We start from the raw sequence: 22,621 nt of genomic DNA, 5'->3' as shown, positions 1-22,621 counted from the left end.
TCTCTTAAATTCATACATTGCTATGAAATACTCGTAGACCCTACGGTTTTCTGCTTTAATGTTCTTGGGTTCATATATCCCACTGAAAGAATTCATCAAGGACTAGAAACCCAAAATGGTGTGAAATTCATGGAGTGCAGAACAGTGTCTCTGATGATCACTTTAAAACTTGTAAAATAAATCTACATTTATTTTAATAAGATATGACTAGTTCAAATTTCATAGCAGTGAGCTGAACACATGAACCACAGGGCAGTGGCCCACTTTGTGGTAAATTGCCAGAGTGATTCTCTATTTCTCAGGATTAAACTCAAGCCTTGTTCTGTTAGTACAGAGCTTGCCTAGTGCAGATTGTACAGTTTGGAGTTATTGTACTCAACATGTTAAACATATTTTATTCAACATGCAGCATTACAGTCAACATGTTTCCTCTTTAAAAAGGAAAAACACAGAAGGCACTGTTCTACTTAAGCTGTCACGATGTGACAGAATCTCAAAGGAAGCCATTTAAGAAGCTGAAAAACATTAGAGACTTAAACTGTGGTTTTAATTTTTTAAATGTTTTGTTCAAAAGTAATAAATATTTAACCTGAGTAAATATCAGTGATCTGGACATGCACAGATACACATGTTTTGTCACTGTATAAATAATTTAACTTGATTCTGAGGCATTTTGAGGCAGTGACCTCTAACAAAAATTTAAAATATACATAAGCTCAAATACTAGTGAAATGTTAAAAAATGTTTTTCTTTTTTTTCTTTTGATTTTCTACTTTCAAAATGAATACTAAATGTCATTACAATTAAGTTTGGTTTTTATTTTTAGAGCTTCAGAGTTATGCATAGGGATGTTATTCTTTTGAATGTAAATACCTTTCAAACCAAAAGTTCCTAATAGACACATTTTTTTTTCTAGTAAAACAACATTCTAAAAGAGAAAAAATTAGGCTTTTCTGGCTTTACAGTTTTATATCTAACTTTGAGATTTTCGTATTTTTCTGCACTTTTAGTATCAATATGTGTTAGCTTTCAGATAGGCACGGAAACTCTGTTTCCATTTTGGCAGCTGTGGGGAATCTATATTATTGGTGTACATTCTGTGAAAAAATTAATAAGAATATAGTAAGTATGTTCATTAAAATGTAAACTTTTAAGCGCAAACATTTCAAGAGCACCAAGAATTCTTTGTTAATTGGGGCTTTAAGCTGCTGGAAGCCAGCAGAACACAGAGAAACCTATCTGCATAGACCATCTACACAACTTTTGCACAACAATCAGGAAAAAGCAGGGTTGGATGTGCTATTAAAGCAGACCAGGATATTGCTGGCTGCAGAGAGTATTTGTACAACTTTTCCATTTGTTTATGTATGAAAAATCTCCACTGAAGAATAGCTAACATCCAGTCTGCACAGCTGTTACCGCTTTATTCACCAGCGAGACACAAAAATGCAATTTGATACATGTAAAAAAACACATCCCCTCTTTCTCAAGTGTTTAGATAATTCTTTATAAACAATATTAGAGAAGTGAATACTTATCCTTCTTCCTGTATAAACCGTATTAAAAATTTTTATACTTTTATTGGTACAGCTTTGAATGAGCGTTTATAGTACTTGAAAGTGGTATATATAATTCCAAAGGTATCTTCCGGTTCTAAAGCTATAAATTCTTAAGTAGAGCTTAGTTTTTTTAATTACCTAGGCCAGGGGTGATGTGTACACAGTAGTTTTTTATATATGGAATGATTTCAACATCTGCTGACATCTTGTCAAATGATAGTTTTGCTAAAGATAGTTGGAGTTTGGGAGATGTTTGGATTTCTAGGACCAAGAAAGCTTTTCCTGAGAATTGTATCATGCTCAAAAGTGTGCTTAGGAGGTTTAGCCTTTTAAGCTTGTTGAGAGGATAGGCATGTGGATGGGAAAGACCTTGGTGTAGGGAATGATCTTTAAGCAGCAAAGATATATTTTAAAACACTATAGTAGCATCAGTCTTAAACTATTGAGAGAAATAATACAAGAAAGTATGATATGCAAAATTGTTCTTTGCACTGTAGTCTAAAAGTCTAGGTGGGAGGGCCAGTGATACGTGGTAACTGGAGCCACCCAGCACACAGATGAGTGAAGTGGTCTGAAGGTATATCTAATTGTGTTTGCCTGGAATATGTTGCCTTGACTACTTTGGTACTTAAGCCTATTTTTATTTCTAGGATCTCGCTGGAAATCCATGTCCAACCAGGAGAAGCAACCTTATTATGAAGAGCAGGCCCGGCTAAGCAAGATCCACTTAGAGAAGTACCCAAACTATAAATACAAACCCCGACCGAAACGCACCTGCATTGTTGATGGCAAAAAGCTCAGAATTGGGGAGTATAAGCAATTGATGAGGTCTCGGAGACAGGAGATGAGGCAGTTCTTTACTGTGGGGTAAGTATCGAATTTGGCCACCTGGGCCTTTCTTTTGCAGTAAGTAACTGCAGGATGGCTACCGGCAGTATGTTTGGGAAGGATATTAGAGAAGGAGGAGGTTGTGACATACTGAAGGGGCTTGGCCATGAGAATCTTTGCTGTGTCATCGGGGCACAGTCTTGCACCATGGCTCCTATGCAAATTAAGCCAAACCTGGAACAGCTCACTCTCAGCTGATCACTCCTGTCATTGTCTCCCCAGCCAATTTAAGATGCTCAGTGCCCACACACAGAGTTTCTGGTAGTTTATTTAAGCAGACATAGAGAGGAAAAAAAATCAAAACTAACCTTAAGAAATCCCCAGAAGCTTTCCAGCTTCTCTGGGTGTGCTTCTGACTCTAATCACAATAGTCTGCTTTTGTTGTGGGATCTACCACAAGATAATTGGCCTTGACATTGGTTAGAGGACTTCATTTTTGGCATAAGATCCAGAACTCCTGTTGCAGTAAATTACTGTGTGGTAGGAGAAGTAACAATGTGTATTTTCTTGCTTAAATCAGAAACTAGACATGCTTTTGATATCTTCAAGTCTGATTTCATGTCATTTTGTTTAAAAATTAGGTAATAGATTTCTGGTATAAGTTTCGACTTGGCTGACTGGCTGTCTGCATTCAAAAGAGGCCCCTCATAACCACAGTAGTCAGGATAAGCGGGGATGCAGACGACTGTAGATTCTGGCATATCCAGACCTAGAAGCATAGACGGGTGGCAAACCCAGAGGGCCATTTGAGGCACAGACATGAAGCAGCTGTACTCAGAGTAGGGAAACACTTGAGAAACAGCTTGAGAGAGAGAAATGGAGTAAGCAAGAGGGAAGCTGCATTTGCTGTGAACTTAGAGGAGAATTGAGGAGCTGTGCTGTGCTAGGGAATTAAGAGAGCTTCACTTGAAGGGAGAAAAAGGGATATCTTAAAGGAGAAGTAAAGAGCTATTTATTTTTAAGAGCACTCAAGAGGTAACCCCATGGAACAAAAAGTTGGTTTCAGAGCATGTGTTTAAAAGGAATAGTAACTAGACTAGGAAAAACAAAGCCAATGAAAGTAGTGTGGGTCATGAATCTGTGCAATACACTGTAGTGTTTTGGGGAGGAGTGTGAGCTTTGGAGCTTCACTCCTGGGGTTCACATACTGACTGTCCCATCTACCTGGGCAAGTTATTTAACTTCTCTAGCTTCTGTTTTCTCATGTGTAAAATGAAACTAATAGCAGAAGCTATCTTGTGTGATTGTTAAGAGGATTCAATGAGGCAATGCTTTTAAAAGTAGTTTATATAGTGCTTAGTACAATATCAAGAAAGGTGAAGTCTAGCATTATCATTACTATTTAATATGTATTTATCATCACAGAAAATGATATTTTATGTCACACCGGATGATCAATGAATTTCTTTATACCACAACAGAACCTCTTAGAGGTAGAGAGAAGCTTAAGCCACTTTATTATTCAAAGATCCCAGTATGTTAATAAATGAAGACATGACAAACTAGGATTATCAAATTCCTATATATTATAAATGTTTGCATATGTAAAGGTAATACTTTTAATGTGGAAAAGTACAATGCAGTATAATTGGACTAGTCAGATGATAATTAGAGGTTTTATGAAAAATACTAATTCATAGTCCACTTTAAGATTGTGTGATAAACATTCTCTTTTAATCCTGTTAGTACACCTCTAAGATAGTATATAATCTGTTTTGAACCATCCAAAGTTTCAGTTTGAGACCTTTTGTGATTCCTCCCTTTTTCCCCAGTTGTGTTCCCTGTGTATGTAGTGATACATAGTGGGGCTGTTTCACGAGTCTGGAAGGCTACCAAAGGTACTGTTTAATACCTTGACATAATACTTATTTGAAAATATGAGTTGCAGTGATACTATTGAATTTAGTTCCCTTTATTCCCTTTACTAAAGGATACATTAAAACAGCTCTGAATCAAAATACCACAACATGTACCATTACATGTAAAATAAAACAACTTAATAGCATCTATTATTTATAGACTACCTGCTGTATATTAGGATTTTAGATATATAAATCACATAATTCTCTAAATAAGATAAAGAAGTTGAGGTTTAGAGTGTTCCTATGGCTACCGAAAGGTGATAAAGAGTGAAGCTTCAAATTCACATCTTGGCCCCCCATCATGCCGAGTGACTCAGGAACTGTCCTTACCACTTTGTCTCAATATATGCCTCATAGCCCTATGGTGGCAGTCATGAGTGTGGCTGTGCCATCTGAGCAAGAGCTCTTAGCACTAGGAAAAAATGAAGTCTCTGCTTGTGGCATATGGTGCATAAAAAGAGCTTTGAAATTTAGAGACTAAGTATCCTGCTCTTGATAGTGTAGGAGAGTCCTTTATGGAAGATCATTTTAGACTGCGGAATAGGGCTATTGAAGTGCAGACAATGATCAGAATGTCTTATTCTTTAATCTCAATGCTGAGCATTTTCCTCTGCTCAGCTTTGATAAAACTTGCTACGTAGAACCAGGTGTTATTTCTGCTTAAGGATTTGTATTCTCTTTTAAGTAGCTGTAGTTGATAGATTATTAACTTCCTGAGGTTTATCTTTGGATATTGATCTTTATTAGATATGAGGTTATTATAAGAGTAGGGAGAAAAACAAGCAAAAAATTCAAATATTGCTATTGACATCTTGATGGAATGGGTTGAGATCAATTTTTATAGCTGATTTTGAAAAGACATGCATAATTTTCAAGCCAATAAAAGTTCATATACTGCTAAACATTTTCATGCATTTTACTGACTAAACAACTGTGGCTGATGAGTTAGATTTTTTTTTATTACTTAGCTATTATGAAATGAATTTATCAATAATATGGAATGGAGCAAAGTTAGCTCTTGCCTTGGTTTTAACCTCTTCAGTTTGCAGAATAAGTATCAGAATATTGTAATAATCCTGATAAGGGTACTATTAATGTAGAGGCAATATTCATTAGGGTACATATAGCTACAATGATGTCTTCCCAAAGAACTATGACCAAATATACTTCCATTTATTTGAAGCTTATTTGGTAATTTACCTATGAATGCATAGAGAATTATGCAGGTACATTCAGCCCTCCGCATCTGTGGGTTCTGCATCTGTGTATTCAACCAATTGTGTATCAAAAATATATACTTTTTAATTCCAGAAAATGTTATATTATTGCTAAGTTACACTGTGTAGTTAGGTCTGCAGTGGTTGCATCTCTATGGAACATGTACAGACTTTTATTTTCTTGTCTTCATTTCCTTAACAATTCAGTATAACAAGTGTTTACATAGCATTTACATTGTATTAGCTATTATAAATAATGAGATTGCTTAAAGTATATGGGGGATGTGTGTAGATTATATGTAAATACTATATCACTTTAGGGACTTGAGCATCCTCACATTTTGTTATCTGTGGAGGATCCTAGAACAAATTCCTCATGACACTGATATAAAACTACTATAAATATTAAATTTAGGGCTAGTTTTTAAGGAAAGATAAAGATACATTATTGAATACTTACTGTGTGCTATATACTCTGCTGAGTAGATTGTACAGATTATTGCAAATACAACAAATTTACAAGGTAGGCAATATCATTCGCACTATACAATTGAAAAACACAATATTCAGAGATGTTAATTTGTCCAAGGCCTCACAGCTAGTTAGTGGCAGAGCTGAGATGTAAATCAGCCTTCTGTGAATGTGAAATATATGCCGTTTCCACCAAAGGATATTGGTAAGGACATGACATTACACACACAGAGACTGTACAGTGTAGTAGTTAAGAGCATCAATTCTGGAATCAGACTATTCTGGCTCAAATACTAGATCTGCACCTCCTTGGCTGTAGGAACTAATACACGGCAATCTTTATTCCTCTGAACTCACCCTTGCCTTTGGGAAGCATTTAGTCTCTCTCTACCCCAGTTTCCTCATATGTAGAATGAGAATGACAATACTGACGACATGACACATTCAGGACTCTTCTTGAAGACTGAGTAACTTAATATTTACAAAGTGTTTAGAACATTGCCTAGCGTATGAAAAGCTGTAAATTCAAGTATATATTATAATTCTAGAAAAATAATACTGTGTGTCAAGTATATATTCTATATTTTATTAAAATAATTATTTTCAGTGCCTTGTGCTATAAGTGATTTGAACATTTGCCATTTTAATCTTAGTTTTTAAAAGGGTGAATCAATTCTATTTAAGATACTTACAAAATACAAGTAAATTAGCACAGATTAGCCATGCTCTTTTAAGTATTTCCTCCTGTAAAGACCCTGGATTAGAAGATTCAATAGGTAAAATGAACAGATTACTATTATTTCTGTTCCTTCCTGCAATATCAGCTACAGAGATATGTGACGTATAGGCTTACCTCCTAATGAAACAAGCTTCCTTGCTTTTATTTATGCACTTTGAAGGGTCTAAATGGTCAGCAAACAATGGGGCTTTGCCAGCATAAATATGTAGTTACTTTGTAATTGGCAAAGCTAGATTACACTCCAGAAATACTCCTGTAATTTGGAAGTCATGTAGCAATGGTGGGTTCTATTTTTACTTAGACTGGGAGGAAGCGTTCTTAACTATCTCTGTTCACATCAACTGCATGTGTATACTTTTACAAACATCTACAAATTTTGTTTTGCTGTGCACATTCATTATTTGTAAAGCCCAATACCTGCCAGCTATTCCTATTTGTGAAATCTGCAGTGTTTGAATTTTGACTTTGAAACTGATCTATAAAGGAAGGAAAAATGCTTTTTAGGAAAGTAATTTCTGATAGACAAAGCTTGAGCCTCCTGGCTGGGTTTCTTATTTTGTTCATTGATTTGTTAGTCAATTGGTAAGGGCGTATTTGAAACCAGCTATGTGTCCAGCACTTTACTAAATTAATACAGTACATGAGACATTATTTCTGTACACATGAGCTTAAGAGAAATCAGTAGTTGGAGAAGCCAGATACATACATAAATAGATTAGCATATAATAGTGTGTTATACACACACATACACACACAACACATGGTACAGCATTGCATATAACATTTAATCAACTGCTCATCTTAATTTTATAGACAAGAGCAAATAAACCTCAGAGGAAGAGAGATTATTATACATTATGGCCAAGCATGGGACATTCTTAAAGAAGGGACTTGAAGTTCGGGTTGGTCAGACTTATGGAAAATCGATTCCTGCTTTTGCATGGAGGAGCCCATGAGTAAGTGGGGGGGAATGCAGATATATTCAATTGAAAAAAAAAAAAAAAAAAAAAAAAAAGGAGGAAGCTTAAGTTGGGTAGGGTGGAGCAAGATTTTGGAATCCACTGAAAGCCAGGTTTCTTCAACTGTAATTAGCTATGTACAGTTAGTTTTGTTTTTTTTTTAAGTCTCTTTTTATGCTGATAATGATAATAAGAGAGCAAGATCAGCATGATGGTTACCTTCTGATTTTGCATCCACAGAATTAGTTGCAACTTAGAAGAGGCCTCAAATGTTACATACTTCTAAGCCATTGTAGGAGTCTTCTCTAAGTTCTGCTTGAACTCTTCCAGGGCTAGAGAGCTCACTACTTCCCAACAGAGCTAATTCCTTTGTGGAACATCTCCTAATGCTAGAAAGTTCTTTTCTGTTAACTAAGCTGTAATCTGCCTTCCTGCTAACTTTGCGGTTGGTTCTAATACTCTTCTTTCATGTCTCTAGAGGACAAATCTCCCCTTTATTTATGAGAATAACCACTCAGGTGTCTAAAGATGGTTATTTTCATATAGCTAGTCTCATTACATCTTTTCTTCCTTAGAACAGATTACCTAGGATTTTCATTTATTTTTCTCTCATTTGCTAGTTCATTCATTCATCCTATGTATTTAACAGATATTTATTGAGTGCCTCCTATGTTACAAGCATTGTCTGGGTTCTGCAACTATGTCAGTGAAAATTTTTGTCTCATAATGCTTATATTCTAATGATAGAAGTCAAACAAACAAACAACAAATAAATAAATAAGTAAATAAGCTAATAAATAAAAATAGTGGGAAGTGCCTTAGAACAAAGTAAAATAGTGAAAGGGGTAGGAAGTTTCAGAGTACGGGGTGTAATTTTAAATAGGGTGGTCATGGAAAACCTCACTGAGAAGGCAACATTTGAGCTAAGCCCTGAATAGTTAGGGAGCAATCTGTGCAGATATCTGGGAAATGTAGGCAGAGTGAACAGCAACTGCAAAGGTTTTGAGACAAGATTGTGGCTAGCTTGTTCCAAGAAGAAATAAGGAGGCCAGAATGGCAAGAGCAAAGTGAGTAGGTAAGAAGAGTAATAGAAAAGACTTCTAAGCCATAGTCTTCATAACAAGGACCCAAGTTATGAAAAGACTTGTAAGCTATTGTGAAGTGAGATGGAAAGGCATTGACAAGTTTTAAGCAGAGGAATGCTTTCATATGACTTAGGTTTTCAAAGGAATACTCTGCTATGTTGAGAAGTTTCTGAAGGGAGAATGGCCTGTAGCAAGGAAACCAGGCTTTTACAATAAACCAGATTGGAGTTGATGGTGATTTATGCCAGGTTGGTAGTGGTGGGGGTGGAAAGAAGTAGATGGGTTCTAGATGTATTCCTGAAGAAGAACCAATAGGATTTGCTGATCAATTGGATACAGGATTTGAAAGATACACAGTTACTATGGATTGGTCTGGACAACTGGAAGGATGAAGTAATCATTAACCAATACCAGGTTGCCCATGAGAGGAGGAGGTATGTGGGAGAATGATCAGGATTTTTTTGCACTATGAGGTTGAGACAGTGTTTAGACATCCAAACGAAATAAACAGTTATATATATAAGTCTAGAATTTAGGAGTGAGGGGATTACTGGAGATATAAATTGGGAAGTTGTCAGCACATAGATAATATTTAAAGTCATGGAATTAGACAAAATCACCAAGGGAATAAATTTAGATAGAGAAGAGAAGAAGTGCAAGGACTGAATCCATGAGCACTTCAGTGCTTCGATGGCAGGGAGATGGGAAGGAAGCAGCACGGGAACTTAGAAGGAGCAGCTAATGAGATAGGAGGAAGACCAGGAGAGTGTGGCATCTGAGACAAGTGAATAAAATGTTTCAGGCAGAAGAAAATGATCAGCTATATCAAATCTGCCTGTGTTATATATCTGGTAACATGAGGACCAAGAGCTGACTTTTGGATTTAACAATGTGAAGATTATTGATGGTGTGACCTCCATAAGCTCTGTTTCTATGGCGTATTGGGAGTGATTGAAGTGGATTTAAGAAAGAATTGAGTAGAAGAAATGGAGAAAGACAACTTTTCAAAGAGTTTTGCTTTAAAGGACATCAAAGAAATGGAGTAAGAGCTGGAGGGAGACATGAGCCAGGAGAGAGGTTTTGATTTTGTTTTTTACGGTATGAGTGATTATAGCATGTTTGGTGGGAATGCTATAGAAAATTAATGATTCAGATGGTAGAGACAATTGCTGGAGAGATATCTTTAGTAAAAAAGAACAGATAGTTTAGTTTCAGTGCACAAGCAGAGGAGTTAGTCTTATATTGGATTATGGACTGATTCAAAATATAGGAAGGCAGGCAGAGAATGGGGCACAGATACAGGGAGGCCGGTCAATGTGATGGTGGGAGTTTGTGAAAAGTTTCTTCTGATTGCTTCTAATTTCTCCATGAAATGGAAAGCCAGGCCATTAACTTGGAGTGAGAAAGAGGGAGAAGAAGTTGGATATTTGAGGAAAGTTAAGAAGGTAGGAAGTAATTGTCTAGGAGACTAAAACAAGGAATGGGCTAGGAAAATGCTTAACATGATTGCTGAACAGCACCAGAGGCCTATTTGAAGTACAGAATTGTAAATTTAGAGACTAGTAAGTATGGCAGTGTATTTTCTTCAGCTAAGTTCTACTGTGTGGCTAAACAGAGTAGGCAGAGAGTTAGACTGAACTAAAGTTTGCGTTTTGCTACATATGTGAGGGCAGTGAAGGTGGATTGAAGGATCAGGAAACTGTAGCTCCTCAGATGGGGTAGGGGGTGAAATCATAAACTGGTACTAGAGGGAGAAAACCAGAATAATAAGATGCGGTGGTCAGAGAGTGGGATATTTAAAATTGAGATTAGGGAGGAGTGACAGATGAAAATGACAAGGTCCACTGTATGACAAGAGAGGGAGTAACTAAGATAGGGAAGAGGCCAGATTATCACAGTGGAGGGGAGGTCACACTGAGATAGCCAGGTGTTGGAATGAACATCTACAGAGACAGCAAAGTCATCAAGAATCATGGCAGAGGTAATGTTGATAAGACAGCAACAGTGAGCTAGGAGCTAACATCTTTAAGGCATGAGGGTTAATGATCAGGCAGGGGGTAGATAAAAGTATGAGTAGGTGACATAGTCTGGTGACATGAGATTCAAATATCAGATTTTTAGGATTGAGGGATTAAAAAGTAGGTCGAAAGAGGCAAGGAGGAGCTAAGAAGGGAGCTACCCCACCTCCAGGCCCATTCATGTGAGGGGCATGGAAAGCAAATAGCCAACTCTTCTGAGGGCCTTAGGGAGACTCGTGGCCTAGAGAGAGCCAAGTTTCAGTTAGAGCAAGAAGGTGACTCAGTAAGGATGACAGTTGGGTTCCAGAGGGTATAATGGAAATATTTCAGGCATTAGAGAAAGGAGGGAGTTATGATTAGAAAAAGGTTTATGCAGAACCAAATGTCATTCTTTGGGGACTTTTTCCTTTTTAAACATTTCTTAGAAGATGTCAACATTTTCCCATCTCAGATGCCCTTCTTTACAGTTATACGGTAAAGAGGAAGTCCTTTCTTGGCCAGGCTTGTGAACCAGAGTATTGTTTTACCATGTGTCATTAGCTGCTGATTCCAAATGGCTCCTGTGGGCCGGCACTCACAGAGAGTCCAGACCATTACCTTGTCATTTCCTTGGTGCACTCCCCCACAAGACCTAGGACAGGCTTATGCTCTGTGAGGTTTGCACCAGCTTCCCAAGGGAGGAAAGGAGAGGGAATTAACATTGGATTGTCAACTCTATAATGTAATGCTTTGCATATATTTTTACTTAATCTCCTTCATAGTCCTGTCAAGTGTGATTGTTCTAATTTAAAGACAAGGAGAGGCAATGTTGGTGATAAGAATTAGCCTGCCCAAGATCACACAGCCAGTAACTGGGGCAGGTGGGATTTGAACCCAAGCCAGTCTGACTCCAGAACCTGAGCTCTTTGCACCATACCACATAACCTTCTTCCCAGAAGGGTTGGTGAGGCAGAAATCATCTCTCACAGAGATAAGTTCTCACTCTAGCATTTATGTACAACCTTGAACAGTTGTATGTGAATGTGAGACCCTTAGCAGAGCTGGACTCCCTTCATTTCCTCAAGGTGGGGAGTAATCCCTGGGTTTTAACCCTCACTGGTCTTTAGCACTGTCTGAGGGCTTAAAACAGCGATATCTATCTCTCCACCAACAAGGACTAGGCTTTTGAATATCATGCATCTCACTCTCACTCTAGAAAGTAAATTGTACAGATGTTTTATTTGCTTATTTATTTTTAGCATTCAATTACCAGCTTAAAGTCCAAATACTCCGAACTGTGTGGAGCCCAGTGTAGAAGATTTTGATTCTGATTTAAATTGCTAAGTATTTTTCTGATAGTGTGAGCTTGCCTTTCTCGCCCTGATCTTGATATGTAGCAGAGAATTTGTGACACGGGGAAAGTTCAGCTCCTGATTATGGTACTTGCGTGTCCTTGAACAAACAATTTGAATTTTCTGAACCTTAATTGGTCACTTCATGTGTAAAAGAGGGAAAATAATACCTACCTCTCAGACTTATTATGAGGATTCAAGAAGATAATGTAAAAACATCTAAATATAGTTCCCAAAACATAATAGGAGCTCAATTTAAATTTATTCAATAGACCAATACATGTAGATATTCTGATTAAAATACTGCAAAAATTTACCATCTATTTTTTTGTGAAAAGGAAACGTATTATTTCATAGTTTATTTTTATGCAGAGTTTGTATTATAGATCAGCTTGCCAATATGAGAAATCTGTAAAATGGGTTAACATTGCAGTAAAAGTTTTCACTCTATACTCATAGTGTATTAAGGCAAAAATATTTTATTGCAGTTATCCAAATTCAGTAAAAAAGTTAATGAGGCGGTCAGGTGTGGTGGCTCATGCCTGTAATCCCAGCACTTTGGGACGATGAGGTAGGTGGATCCCCTGAGGTCAGGAGTTCGAGACCAGCTTTACCGATATGGTGAAACCCCGTCTCTACTAAAAATACAAAAAATTAGCCAGGAGTGGTGGCATGTGCCTGGAGTCCCAGCTATTTGGGAGGCTGAGACAGGAGAATTGCTTGAACCTGGGAGGTGGAGGGTACAGTGAGAAGAGATCACACCACTGCACTCCAGCCTTGGTGACACAGCAAGACTCTGTCTCAAAAAAAAGAAAAATAATAATGAGGCATTCAATACCTTGGGAAGGTTAGCATAAAATTTAATTTGTGTTAATGTGCCCAAAACTTAGGAAGCTAGAAGTATACTGTTTTAAAATTTGATTCAGTAAGAGGGAAACTAATATTTTATATGATGTTTCGATACATAGATTTAGATTCTGCTATTATCTGCTTCCTTCAGGCAACCAAAAAACTCACGATGAGAATCATAAAAGCTGCATCAATGTCAGGTGCTTAGCGTCAACTAGGTGCTGACAGGCTCTATAGAAGTCAGGCATTTTTATGATATACAGTGAGAGCTTAGTGTATCTGTAGATTGAATATCTGTAAAGGAAACAGTGATGGCATTCAAGTCAGCTGTTAGCTTAGATTCACATTCTGGCTCTGCTGGTTATTGAATGCAGGGCTTGAAGCAACATCTGATTTTCTTCATCTGAAAATGGAAAAAATAACTTATGGGGTCATAATGTTAGTTGGGTAAGGTGATATATCTGATAATATTTTATACGTTATGTTAGGGATATGATATGCCTTGTGGTAATTGAAAGAGGTTGCTGAAGACAGCGTGAACAGGTATCTCACACAGTGTTTCTAAACCACCTCCATCCCTTCTCCCTCTGCCAGGCTGGAGGGCATGCAGATCTTTGTGAGAAAATTATGTTCCTTCTGGACATGTCAAAGAATGGCAGTTAGCTAAGCTACTTCTTCATAGATCCCGGGTATTTTCCTGTTTGAGTGAGAGGGATAGAAAGTTTCAGTGATAATGTGTAGGGTCAGTAAGAATTGTCCAAGTGATAATTGACCTGAAGCCTTGAGTACAAAAAGTGGAAGGACCTTCAAGAACTTCCCTGACCCTGGCTTNCCCAACAGCACATCATTTTATCCAACTTTACAACTCTTAAGGGCTTTACATACCCACCGAGCCCTCCCTGAGAGATGAGGATTGTCAACCTTTGATAAACATGTGGAAACTGAGGCTCTGAAAGGATAGTTACAATGACATTTTAAAACAAATGTCAACTGTAATTTAAAATACTATTTTAGTCATAGCCTCTGTGTTAGGTAGATCTTTTATTCCTGTGTACCAGTTATAATGCCTCAAATGAAGTTGGGAGACAGTGGTCATGTCTCCCTGCAGAGGATGAGAGTGACCTTCACAAAGGGTCTATTAAGTTTATTTAAACTACGGTAACATTATAGAGGAATGAACTGGTGTCCAGATCTTGGCACCCTCTGGGATCTAGGGTAAGGTCCCGTGTCTGGTGTCTACTCAGCAACTCTACCCTGTTGAGTTGCTCTTTACTCCTGGCTTTCTTAATCCCAGCCCCAATTCCAGCCCAGGGCCTCAGCAGTAATGACATCCAAGATGATGCTTCCACAGGGATTCTTCCTGGCAAGTTCAGCCATGAAAATATGTAGACATTTACATGAATAACAAATACATGCTTTGCTAAATCTCACTCTTTGGGACATACTAGGTCCCTTGTCATCATGATTTATACAGTTCTCAAACTAAGGTGAAGGCACAAACTTGCTTAATAGTGTTATAATACGTTTCATGCCACTAGTTTGATTTTCAAAATGTGCTGGGAGATCTTCAAAAATTATCTTACATGTAACTTTGCGGAATTCACTACATCATTGGTTCCCAATGCTAGGTGTTATCCAAGCTATGCCATATTTACCAAGTTAAAAGAACCCTGCCTTTATGTTGCAAAATCGTCAGTAAATTGCTCTATTATCTTGTTTAACTCCCGACCATAGCCATCAAGGAGATTTGCAGGACTCCTCCAGGGAGCACCTTTGTCACATTGTATTTGCTTAGAATGTTATTTAACATTTATTTAGGGCTCCCTTTGGCAAGTGTAAGGGGTGTATTCCAATGCTGTACAGAGCACATATATAGATATTTCTCCCTTGTCTTATTTTGTTTTTTGACTCTATATAGGCAACAGCCTCAGATTCCAATCACCACAGGAACAGGTGTGGTGTATCCTGGTGCTATCACGATGGCAACTACCACACCATCACCTCAAATGACATCTGACTGCTCTAGCACCTCGGCCAGCCCGGAGCCCAGCCTCCCGGTCATCCAGAGCACTTATGGTATGAAGACAGATGCTGGAAGCCTAGCTGGAAATGAAATGATTAACGGAGAGGATGAAATGGAAATGTATGATGACTATGAAGATGACCCCAAATCAGACTATAGCAGTGAAAATGAAGCCCCGGAGGCTGTCAGTGCCAACTAAGGAGTTTTTGTTTGCTGAATTAAAGTACTCTGACATTTCACCCCCCGCCCCAACAAAAAGTTCTTAAAGAGCCCGCATGCATTTGTGGCTCCACAATTACATCAGCAGAATGGTCTTAATTGTTTCGTAAAGTGTGAGACAGATTAAGTTTTCCCTGATTTTTCATGAACTTGAGTTTTTTGTCGTTATTGTTATTGTTGTTGTTGTTTTTTTAATTTAGGTGAAGACATATTAAATATGAGACACCAGGACTTGAAAACTTATCTCAACCCGTAGATGTCTTACAAGTCTTATATTTTTGTCTTACTTTTTTTTTCTTTTGGATGTTGATAAAGGTTTAAGTTACTGTTTTAGATGGGGTTAAACATTCTCACTCAGGTATGCTGTGCCGGCCTACAGGTTGTGAATGTGTTTTTATTCTGAATTATCTTAGAAAACAACTGAGGATTTCATATTGTGAAACAGAACAAGTCCACGGCGTGTGCAGCTGCATGTAGAGCATATTCAAAAGGCCTCAGAATTCCAGTTTTCCATGTGTAGAGTTAAACTTTGAATGTGCCAAACTTTTTCTTAACTTTTGAATCTTAATATTTTGAAAGTCTTAAAAGAGACACTGCAAAGTCTTAGACAATCTTTGGCATCTTAAAATAAAAGAGCAAACCAACTTTTTTTTTCCAGAAAATGGTAAAGTGCTCAGGAATCTGGAGACAAGATATTGTAAGGAATGAACAAGGTTGCCACAGTGCATGGACCCATTTGTGTTTGCCTGTTGACGTGCCATCAGTGCATGATGTGGTATGACGTACACACACCAGAGCGATCGCCACACCAGATATCAACAGGGTGGTCTTCTCTGCCTGAGACCACCTCTCACTACATCCATTATCCCTTTGCCTTTAACCCTGACATTCAGTCTTAACACATCTTCTCTTAAATAATTTATTCATTCCAGAATGTCAAGGGTCCACTTACTATTTATTTTTTTTTAAAATTGTTGGTGGCATTAATTTAATAATTCTTGTTTTTCACCCTCCTTCCCCAAAGAATTTTTTAGTTCTTTTCACCTCCTTCCCCTGTGTACATAGTGATTTTATGCCCCCAGAACGCCTGGAAACATTTCTGAAACCAAGATACTATTAAAAACCTATTATTGTTTTTAATCATGAGTATATATCTGGCTGCTGGGCTGTGTATTGGGATAGAGGTGTATAGTCTTACACTTAAACAGGTATGCCCCTGAGGTTCACTGTGACCTCAAGTCTTTTGCCAGAATTTTCCCCTAATTCAGTTCACGAGTGGTAGGGTCTTCATCTGCGACATTTCCCCCTGAATTCCATTCGCAGCAAGGGTCAACAGTGGTGACTGCCAGGCAGGAGACTCCTGCGGCCAAACCTGAAGCCACGGGCTCATGGGCCATGCAGGAGTCTCAGTGAAGCTGTCATGGGCTGGCACCTTTACACTGAGTTGCCTTGTCCCAGCTGGCACATCCAGGGAGTTCACTGCAAATCTCCAGGATGCAAGAAGCCATGTGACAGCCTCAGAGCAAAGATAGTGGCAAATAGTCATGATACATCTAGAGAATGAAAGAAAACCACAGGAGAGGAGAAGAGGGGTAATACATTCCCCATATGGGATGTTCCTACTGTTAACTCTGGGGAACAGATAGCTCCGGGGGCAGCAGATAGGTTCCGCTGGCTGACTCTTATCTGTGGCCACATGGGGACATACCTATGTGTGAACAAGATGAACTGCATTTGTCACACAAGGATTTCTTTGGAGACATGCTGCTGGGGTGGGAAGCAGTGAGGTTTTATTCCCCGTCTCCTAATTACAGGGAGCTCTGCCATGCCATTTTGACCTTCCTGAAACCAGGATGGGTTGCCTATGGGGGGGGCTTCACCCAGAAAGGTTTAGTGGGAGAATGTCAGTGAATGGGACAGTTCATCTCATGGAACAACCCAGAATCTGATCACCAGGACATAGGAATGGCCCCATCAGATTTCTTGAGCCATTTTGTCACTTGGAAGAAAATAGTGTACCTTCGTATTTATTTAAGAGTGCTCAAGGCCTAATAGCAATAAACAGGTCTAGCCAAGAAATTACCAGCTATGCCGTTAGCTGGGAGTGCTCTCTATAAGCTGATTAAGGTACTGATAGGAATGTTTTGTTCTTCATATTGGTTGGGGATTAGAAATTTGTTTTTGTACATTTATTTCAAATGAGGAGGAGGTCTTTTTTTCTAAAAAAAAAAAATGAGTATTTATTGTCTTACTGATTTCTTTGATTTATATACCTCTCCTCCTCAGTTCACTCTTGTTTTTTTTCTCTTTCTCTTTGGCTTTTGCTTGTGCTTTCTCTCACTTCTCTTATTTTGTTGCATTGGTAGAGTGTTGTATGGCTAGTATTGTATTGTATGTAATTAATTTTGCACAAAGGCAAACATTTAGCATAGTAGGTTAATTTTGTTTGTTTTTATGACCATGCCAAAATAATATTCTGGGCTGGTGGAGAACAAAGGACTGTTCTTTAGGACTGAAACTTGATTTTGCTTGTAGTAAGTTAAAAAAAAAAAAACAAAAAACAAAAAACACACACACTCACAGATGTTGTTTCGTAAGTGTTATAAGCACTGGATATAAATGGTATTTTTTATCACTTCTGACTAATGTGAAACTGTTGTACGAAAACTACATGAACAAAAGTCATCTGTTTCGACTCGTGTGGGCTTGCCTCACAGTTGCCGGATTTGAGTCATTTTTATGTCTTGTTATTTCATTTATTTATGCAAAATACATGTGTGTATGAACACTTTGTTTTAGCTCCAGCTCTGCCTCAGTACTGGGGTTCAGTTACTTTTAGCCATGTTCTTAAAAATGAAAGGCTGTTCAGGAATGATCTGATTGTAAACATCTCTTTCATTGGATCAAAGAGTAATGCTGTATTTGAATCTAAATTTTGTGTATAAGCAGTTTATTTATTAGCCAAGTTTGGCTCTAAATATCCATGGAAATTAAGAATGACAATCATAGGGATCACTTCATTTTATTTTCAGTGGGGCTTAAACAAAGTTTTTATGACTTTACCATCTCATTTTAGATTTTTCTAATTGTGTAAATATAACATAGAAATAGAATTTATTTTTGGTTCATGAATTCTTAGTGAGATATAAGTTATGTATTTCCTTTTTGTTCTCTATCCATAGATGTTGGTCCAAACTGAAAGTTGATGAGTCACTGTACCTCACGGCAGTAGTGAGTTATCAGATACAGTGAGAGAGCAGTGTTCGGCCTGCAACTGGGACCGGCTTTACCAGGGTTCTCATGCAGTTCAGAACCCACTGTCCACAGATTCAGACATTTCTCAGTTTCTTACAGAAAGTTGATGATTGGATATACTAAATTTCCACTACAGCTAGGAGACAGTTTGCTTTGTGAGTCCACATAAATCTTCTAAGGTAGTTCTGTGACCATATAATAGCAAGAAGCATGAATGCCATTACAAAGGCAAAAATCCACCTCTGAGATTGGCCATTATTAAAAGTTCCACCATGTCAGTTTGGTGTCAATAATGTTAAGCAACCTTGTTTTTGCGGTGCTTCCTATTCCATAGTATCTTCGAATCAAAGATAAAAAGTATTCCCATTTTGTTAACACACAGGGTCAGGGTTCTCCTTGTTACTTAGAATTGGAACACTGGCAGACAATCCTCTCCTTAAAAAAAAGGGGCGGTATGGAATGGAAGGGAAAGGAGAAAAGAAGGAAGGCAGGAAAAAAGGAAGGAAGGGAGAGAGAAAGAAAAGGTCGCTTTGTAGACGTGAGCCGCCAGGCTGACAACTTTTCTATTTCATTGGCAGATATGAAACAGTGTCTTTTCCAGGAAGGTACGGAAGCTTTGTTGTTTTCACACATATCCAACTCAGTCTTTTAGGAGCACATCAGTTTGCTTCATTGGTATTTGTTACTCTCCAGCCTTGTCCTCAGGCCTGATTTGATTTGCCAGGGTCCTGACACCAATGCCCAGGCCAACATCTAAATTCAGGTGTGGGCTCACAGTGCTATTGAGTTTGTCGAATTCTGGCCTCCCCTGAACGTTTAGCCCCATGGGAGCCTGAGGGTGTTTGAAAAGGGTGTGATCACTCTGGGGCTGAAATTAAAGGCTGCTTTCTTTTCCTTCTGAAGCCAGGCTGCTTCTCTGGAGCACACCCTCCTGAGCCAGGAACACAGGCGCTAGCTGAAAGCAGGGATTGTTTCGGGGAAGCCCATTTACCCTCAGTAGGAAGGCAGCCTGGTCACTTGAACAGCACAGCTGAGGCTGCTTCTCTCAATTTACTCATTTTGCAAAGAATTGACCTCTACCAACTCATTAGGGAGAGAAAAAAGAATCACTTAGTAATTTTAGATCATCGAGAAGTCCCGTACCAAGTGCCAACAACTGCAAAGAAACGCAGCTAGAGGAATGTATTGAAATTATTACTGGGTCTTCCTTTTAATGAGAAAATGACCAAAATGGTTATGTAGCCCTGCCTGATTTTGTACACGTTTGTCTAAGGATTGAGTTGGCACTTAAGCTCACTTCTCAAAGTATAATAATATTGTATGACCTCATTTGTCCTTTCACAAAAGCACTTGCATCATTTCCTTAAGTCATCTGCTCTCTGACATGTTTTCTTCCCTAATAAACAACTTCTGTCTGTTATTCCTGCCAATGATGTCCTGTTTCTGATGCCATATCCTATTGAGTGTGCCCCTGCACTAATATCACTGAAACTATTGATATGCAAACACATTTCCTTTTCATCCCCATTCATCTTTTCTTTTGGGGACAGATTGCTTTCCAAAAGCTCATGAACAAGTATTTGGAATGCTGGTACCTTTGGGGCAGAGGTAAGGGTGGGTGGGGTGGGGGCAGAAAGGTAATGCTTAATGCAGATACTCTTCTAATCAGTGTCCGTGGCAATATAAACGCTTGAAGACACCTCAGTGACATATCTTGCTCAGTAGTTTCTTATTCCTGAAGAACCACAAGCATAAAGTGAGGCCTCAGTGCTGGTGCTCTTGGAGTATGGGGAATGTGCAAATATTGAACTGTTTTGTATGCTGCACATTGCAGGTCTGCTCATGTGCATTCTCCCTTTGTCTTCCTTTGTCATATGTGTTGTTGCTTTTTTGAAAGTGCAGTCTTTATTGTACCTTCCTCCAGCTTGTAGCAAATTAGAATGCTTAGCATTTATGTTCATTCATTATTGTATTTGCCATGTAAAATTTTTATTACCTTAGACAAGCTTATAAGCTGTTACTACATAACTTATCTTACTGTAACTCTTTTATTTCCCCCGACGTTGTAATTTGTTTGTGATGTATATTGTGAGATTGTATTCTATGTTAATTTAATCAGCACAATTCACTGACATGCTGGACTGACATGCTGGCTGCTGTTTCAAATTGTAAAGTTTGTGTAGGGCTGTCGGGACAACTGCAACTCTGTTGTCAAGGTACTGTGCTTTGGTTCCTATAGCAACACTGGGTGTGGCCCTTGAATTGCTAAGGGCATTTAATACACCCTGGAGCAAATTTTGACTGCAGATTTTCTTTGTAGAAATTCTATGTATAATGCAGGTACCTACTTGGCCCATGGCTGGTAACTATTTGGGCAATTAGAGAAAAAAAAAACAAAAAACCATAAAAACTAGTGTCTATTGCTGCTTTGAATATGTTTGAAAGTCTGAAAATGTAAATAGTTTATCAAAAAAAAAATCTTGTACAGTCCAGTGTAAAGTTTTTAAATGACCTTAAGGGTTGCCATCACATCTTTCTCACACTCTCCTCTTGATAAGAATAATTAAAAGTTTGCAAAGGATTTAAGAAATGGGAAAAATAAAAAAAAAAAAAACTCTTCAAATTTACAGGAATGAATTATTGTTCTTAGCTTTGTTGCTACACAAACTTCTTGGATTTTGTTGTGCAGTATTGACGTGAGATAAAGCTCAACATTGAATAATCTTTCAGTGGTACTTTTCAAAGTCTTCCCCTCCTCTGCCTCATAATTAAGGGAAAAGACAAAATTGAAAGACACACTGTCTTTATCTATCCTGGTATATGTTGGCACCTTAGCTACTTTTTTTTTCCTTTTTGCACAAGGTGCTTTCCTGATATGTTCAACATGCCATCTTTGGGTGATAATGTATATGCCGTGATGGGGCTCAGGCCCCTTAGGGGAGTGTCTATAAGAACTGCCTATTTATGCTCATTTACCTCAAGACTGTCCTCTCTACCCTAATCTAGTTGTCATCACTCCATCTTTTGTACTGCTGTTGACACTTACAAATTAAAGATAAATTTTGTTTTATGACTTCTGTGTATGGCCTTATCTGTGCCCTGCAAAGTGTACCTCCCCATGGAGCCCCAGCCAGCCCTGATAGTGCCACCCACTTGCTGCTGGAGCCTGCAGAGCTCTCCTGCCCTCTGCCATTGCTTCTGCCTGGCCCAAAGGTAGGTCTCCGAAAGCCTTGGAACCCCTTAACCTAGAAAGACTTGCCTGCTCTTTTCATTGTGGAGCACACCCTGCTGAAGCAGGAAATGCTTGTGCATTTAGAAGGGAGGAACAGGATGCAAGGTGGACCTTTGTCAAGAGAAGATGAGAAAGCATGGCATTGCCTCTTTGCCTGACTTCTTCATGAGAGTGAAACAGCTTAGAAAGAGTTCAGAGCCTTTTGGAGTATGAATGACTCTCAAGGGCCAGCCTCTCATCTGACACCACCTACTGCAAGCCTAGCAGCCAAGAGTGGAAAATGCTGCACTTACAGAACCTTTCCCTCCACTGTGGTTGGCAGTAGTTGGCTGATTACTCAGTAGCTTCTGCCTCGGAGAAGAAAGAGCCCATCTTTTTGTGGAGCAATGAGCTGCATCCAGAGTGAAACTCGGCTTCTGGTGAGATCAGCTTCTAAAATGTTGCCAAAGCTGTTTCATTGTGCTCAGAGTCTGCGTGGTGACAGGGTGGGTAGTGGGCTGAAGTGAGCAGGGCCCTTAAGGGAGACTTGCCAAACCAGCCAAGCCAGTCCTGTGATTTTAGAGATTAGTAACCAACACCTAGAGAGTGAAACAAAAGCATTGGAGAGAGAGGAGAGGCCCAGCCACTTCTGATACTTTCTATTAAAAAATGCCTCCAGAAAAAAAATCTTAAGAATTTGTGGAACTGATTTTATTCCAGTCACGTTGCAAGTTAGACGCACGCTCCTGTAAGTTCTGAACATCCAGCATTCCAGGACCTCCCTCTTGCCGTGGCTTTTTACAAGCCCAGGTAAATACAGGGCATTGGAAAGAACAGGGACTTTGGAGACACACCAGCCTTGCTCTGTCACCTGCCAGTTGCATGACCTTCCCCAAATAATACCTCTGAGCCAGAGTTCTCTCCTTTATAAAACG

General features: G+C 38.7%; 1 protein-coding gene across 20 annotated transcripts in view; it reads left to right on the top strand.

The window, feature by feature from the left end:
* SOX6 (SRY-box transcription factor 6) overlaps positions 1–21,548 on the top strand; it is a 669,339-nt gene extending 647,791 nt beyond the window's left edge. For 15 of the 20 annotated variants that reach the window (XM_017525625.2, XM_037737508.1, XM_017525623.2 and 12 more), the window contains 2 exons: positions 2,210–2,426; positions 14,897–15,307. In XM_017525625.2, coding sequence (XP_017381114.1) covers positions 2,210–2,426; positions 14,897–15,200 — 521 coding nt within the window. In that variant the 3' untranslated portion in view covers positions 15,201–15,307. Of the gene's footprint in view, positions 1–2,209; positions 2,427–14,896 lie in introns of all 20 variants that reach the window. The other 5 variants (XM_017525632.2, XM_017525619.2, XM_017525630.2 and 2 more) reach the window with 2 other exon arrangements.
* The last annotated feature ends 1,073 nt before the right edge of the window (positions 21,549–22,621 follow it).

The sequence above is a fragment of the Cebus imitator genome, unplaced genomic scaffold, assembly GCF_001604975.1.
Source record: "Cebus imitator isolate Cc_AM_T3 unplaced genomic scaffold, Cebus_imitator-1.0 Scaffold39, whole genome shotgun sequence".
Taxonomy (NCBI): Eukaryota; Metazoa; Chordata; class Mammalia; order Primates; family Cebidae; genus Cebus; species Cebus imitator.
This window is presented reverse-complemented; position numbering and strand designations above follow the sequence as displayed.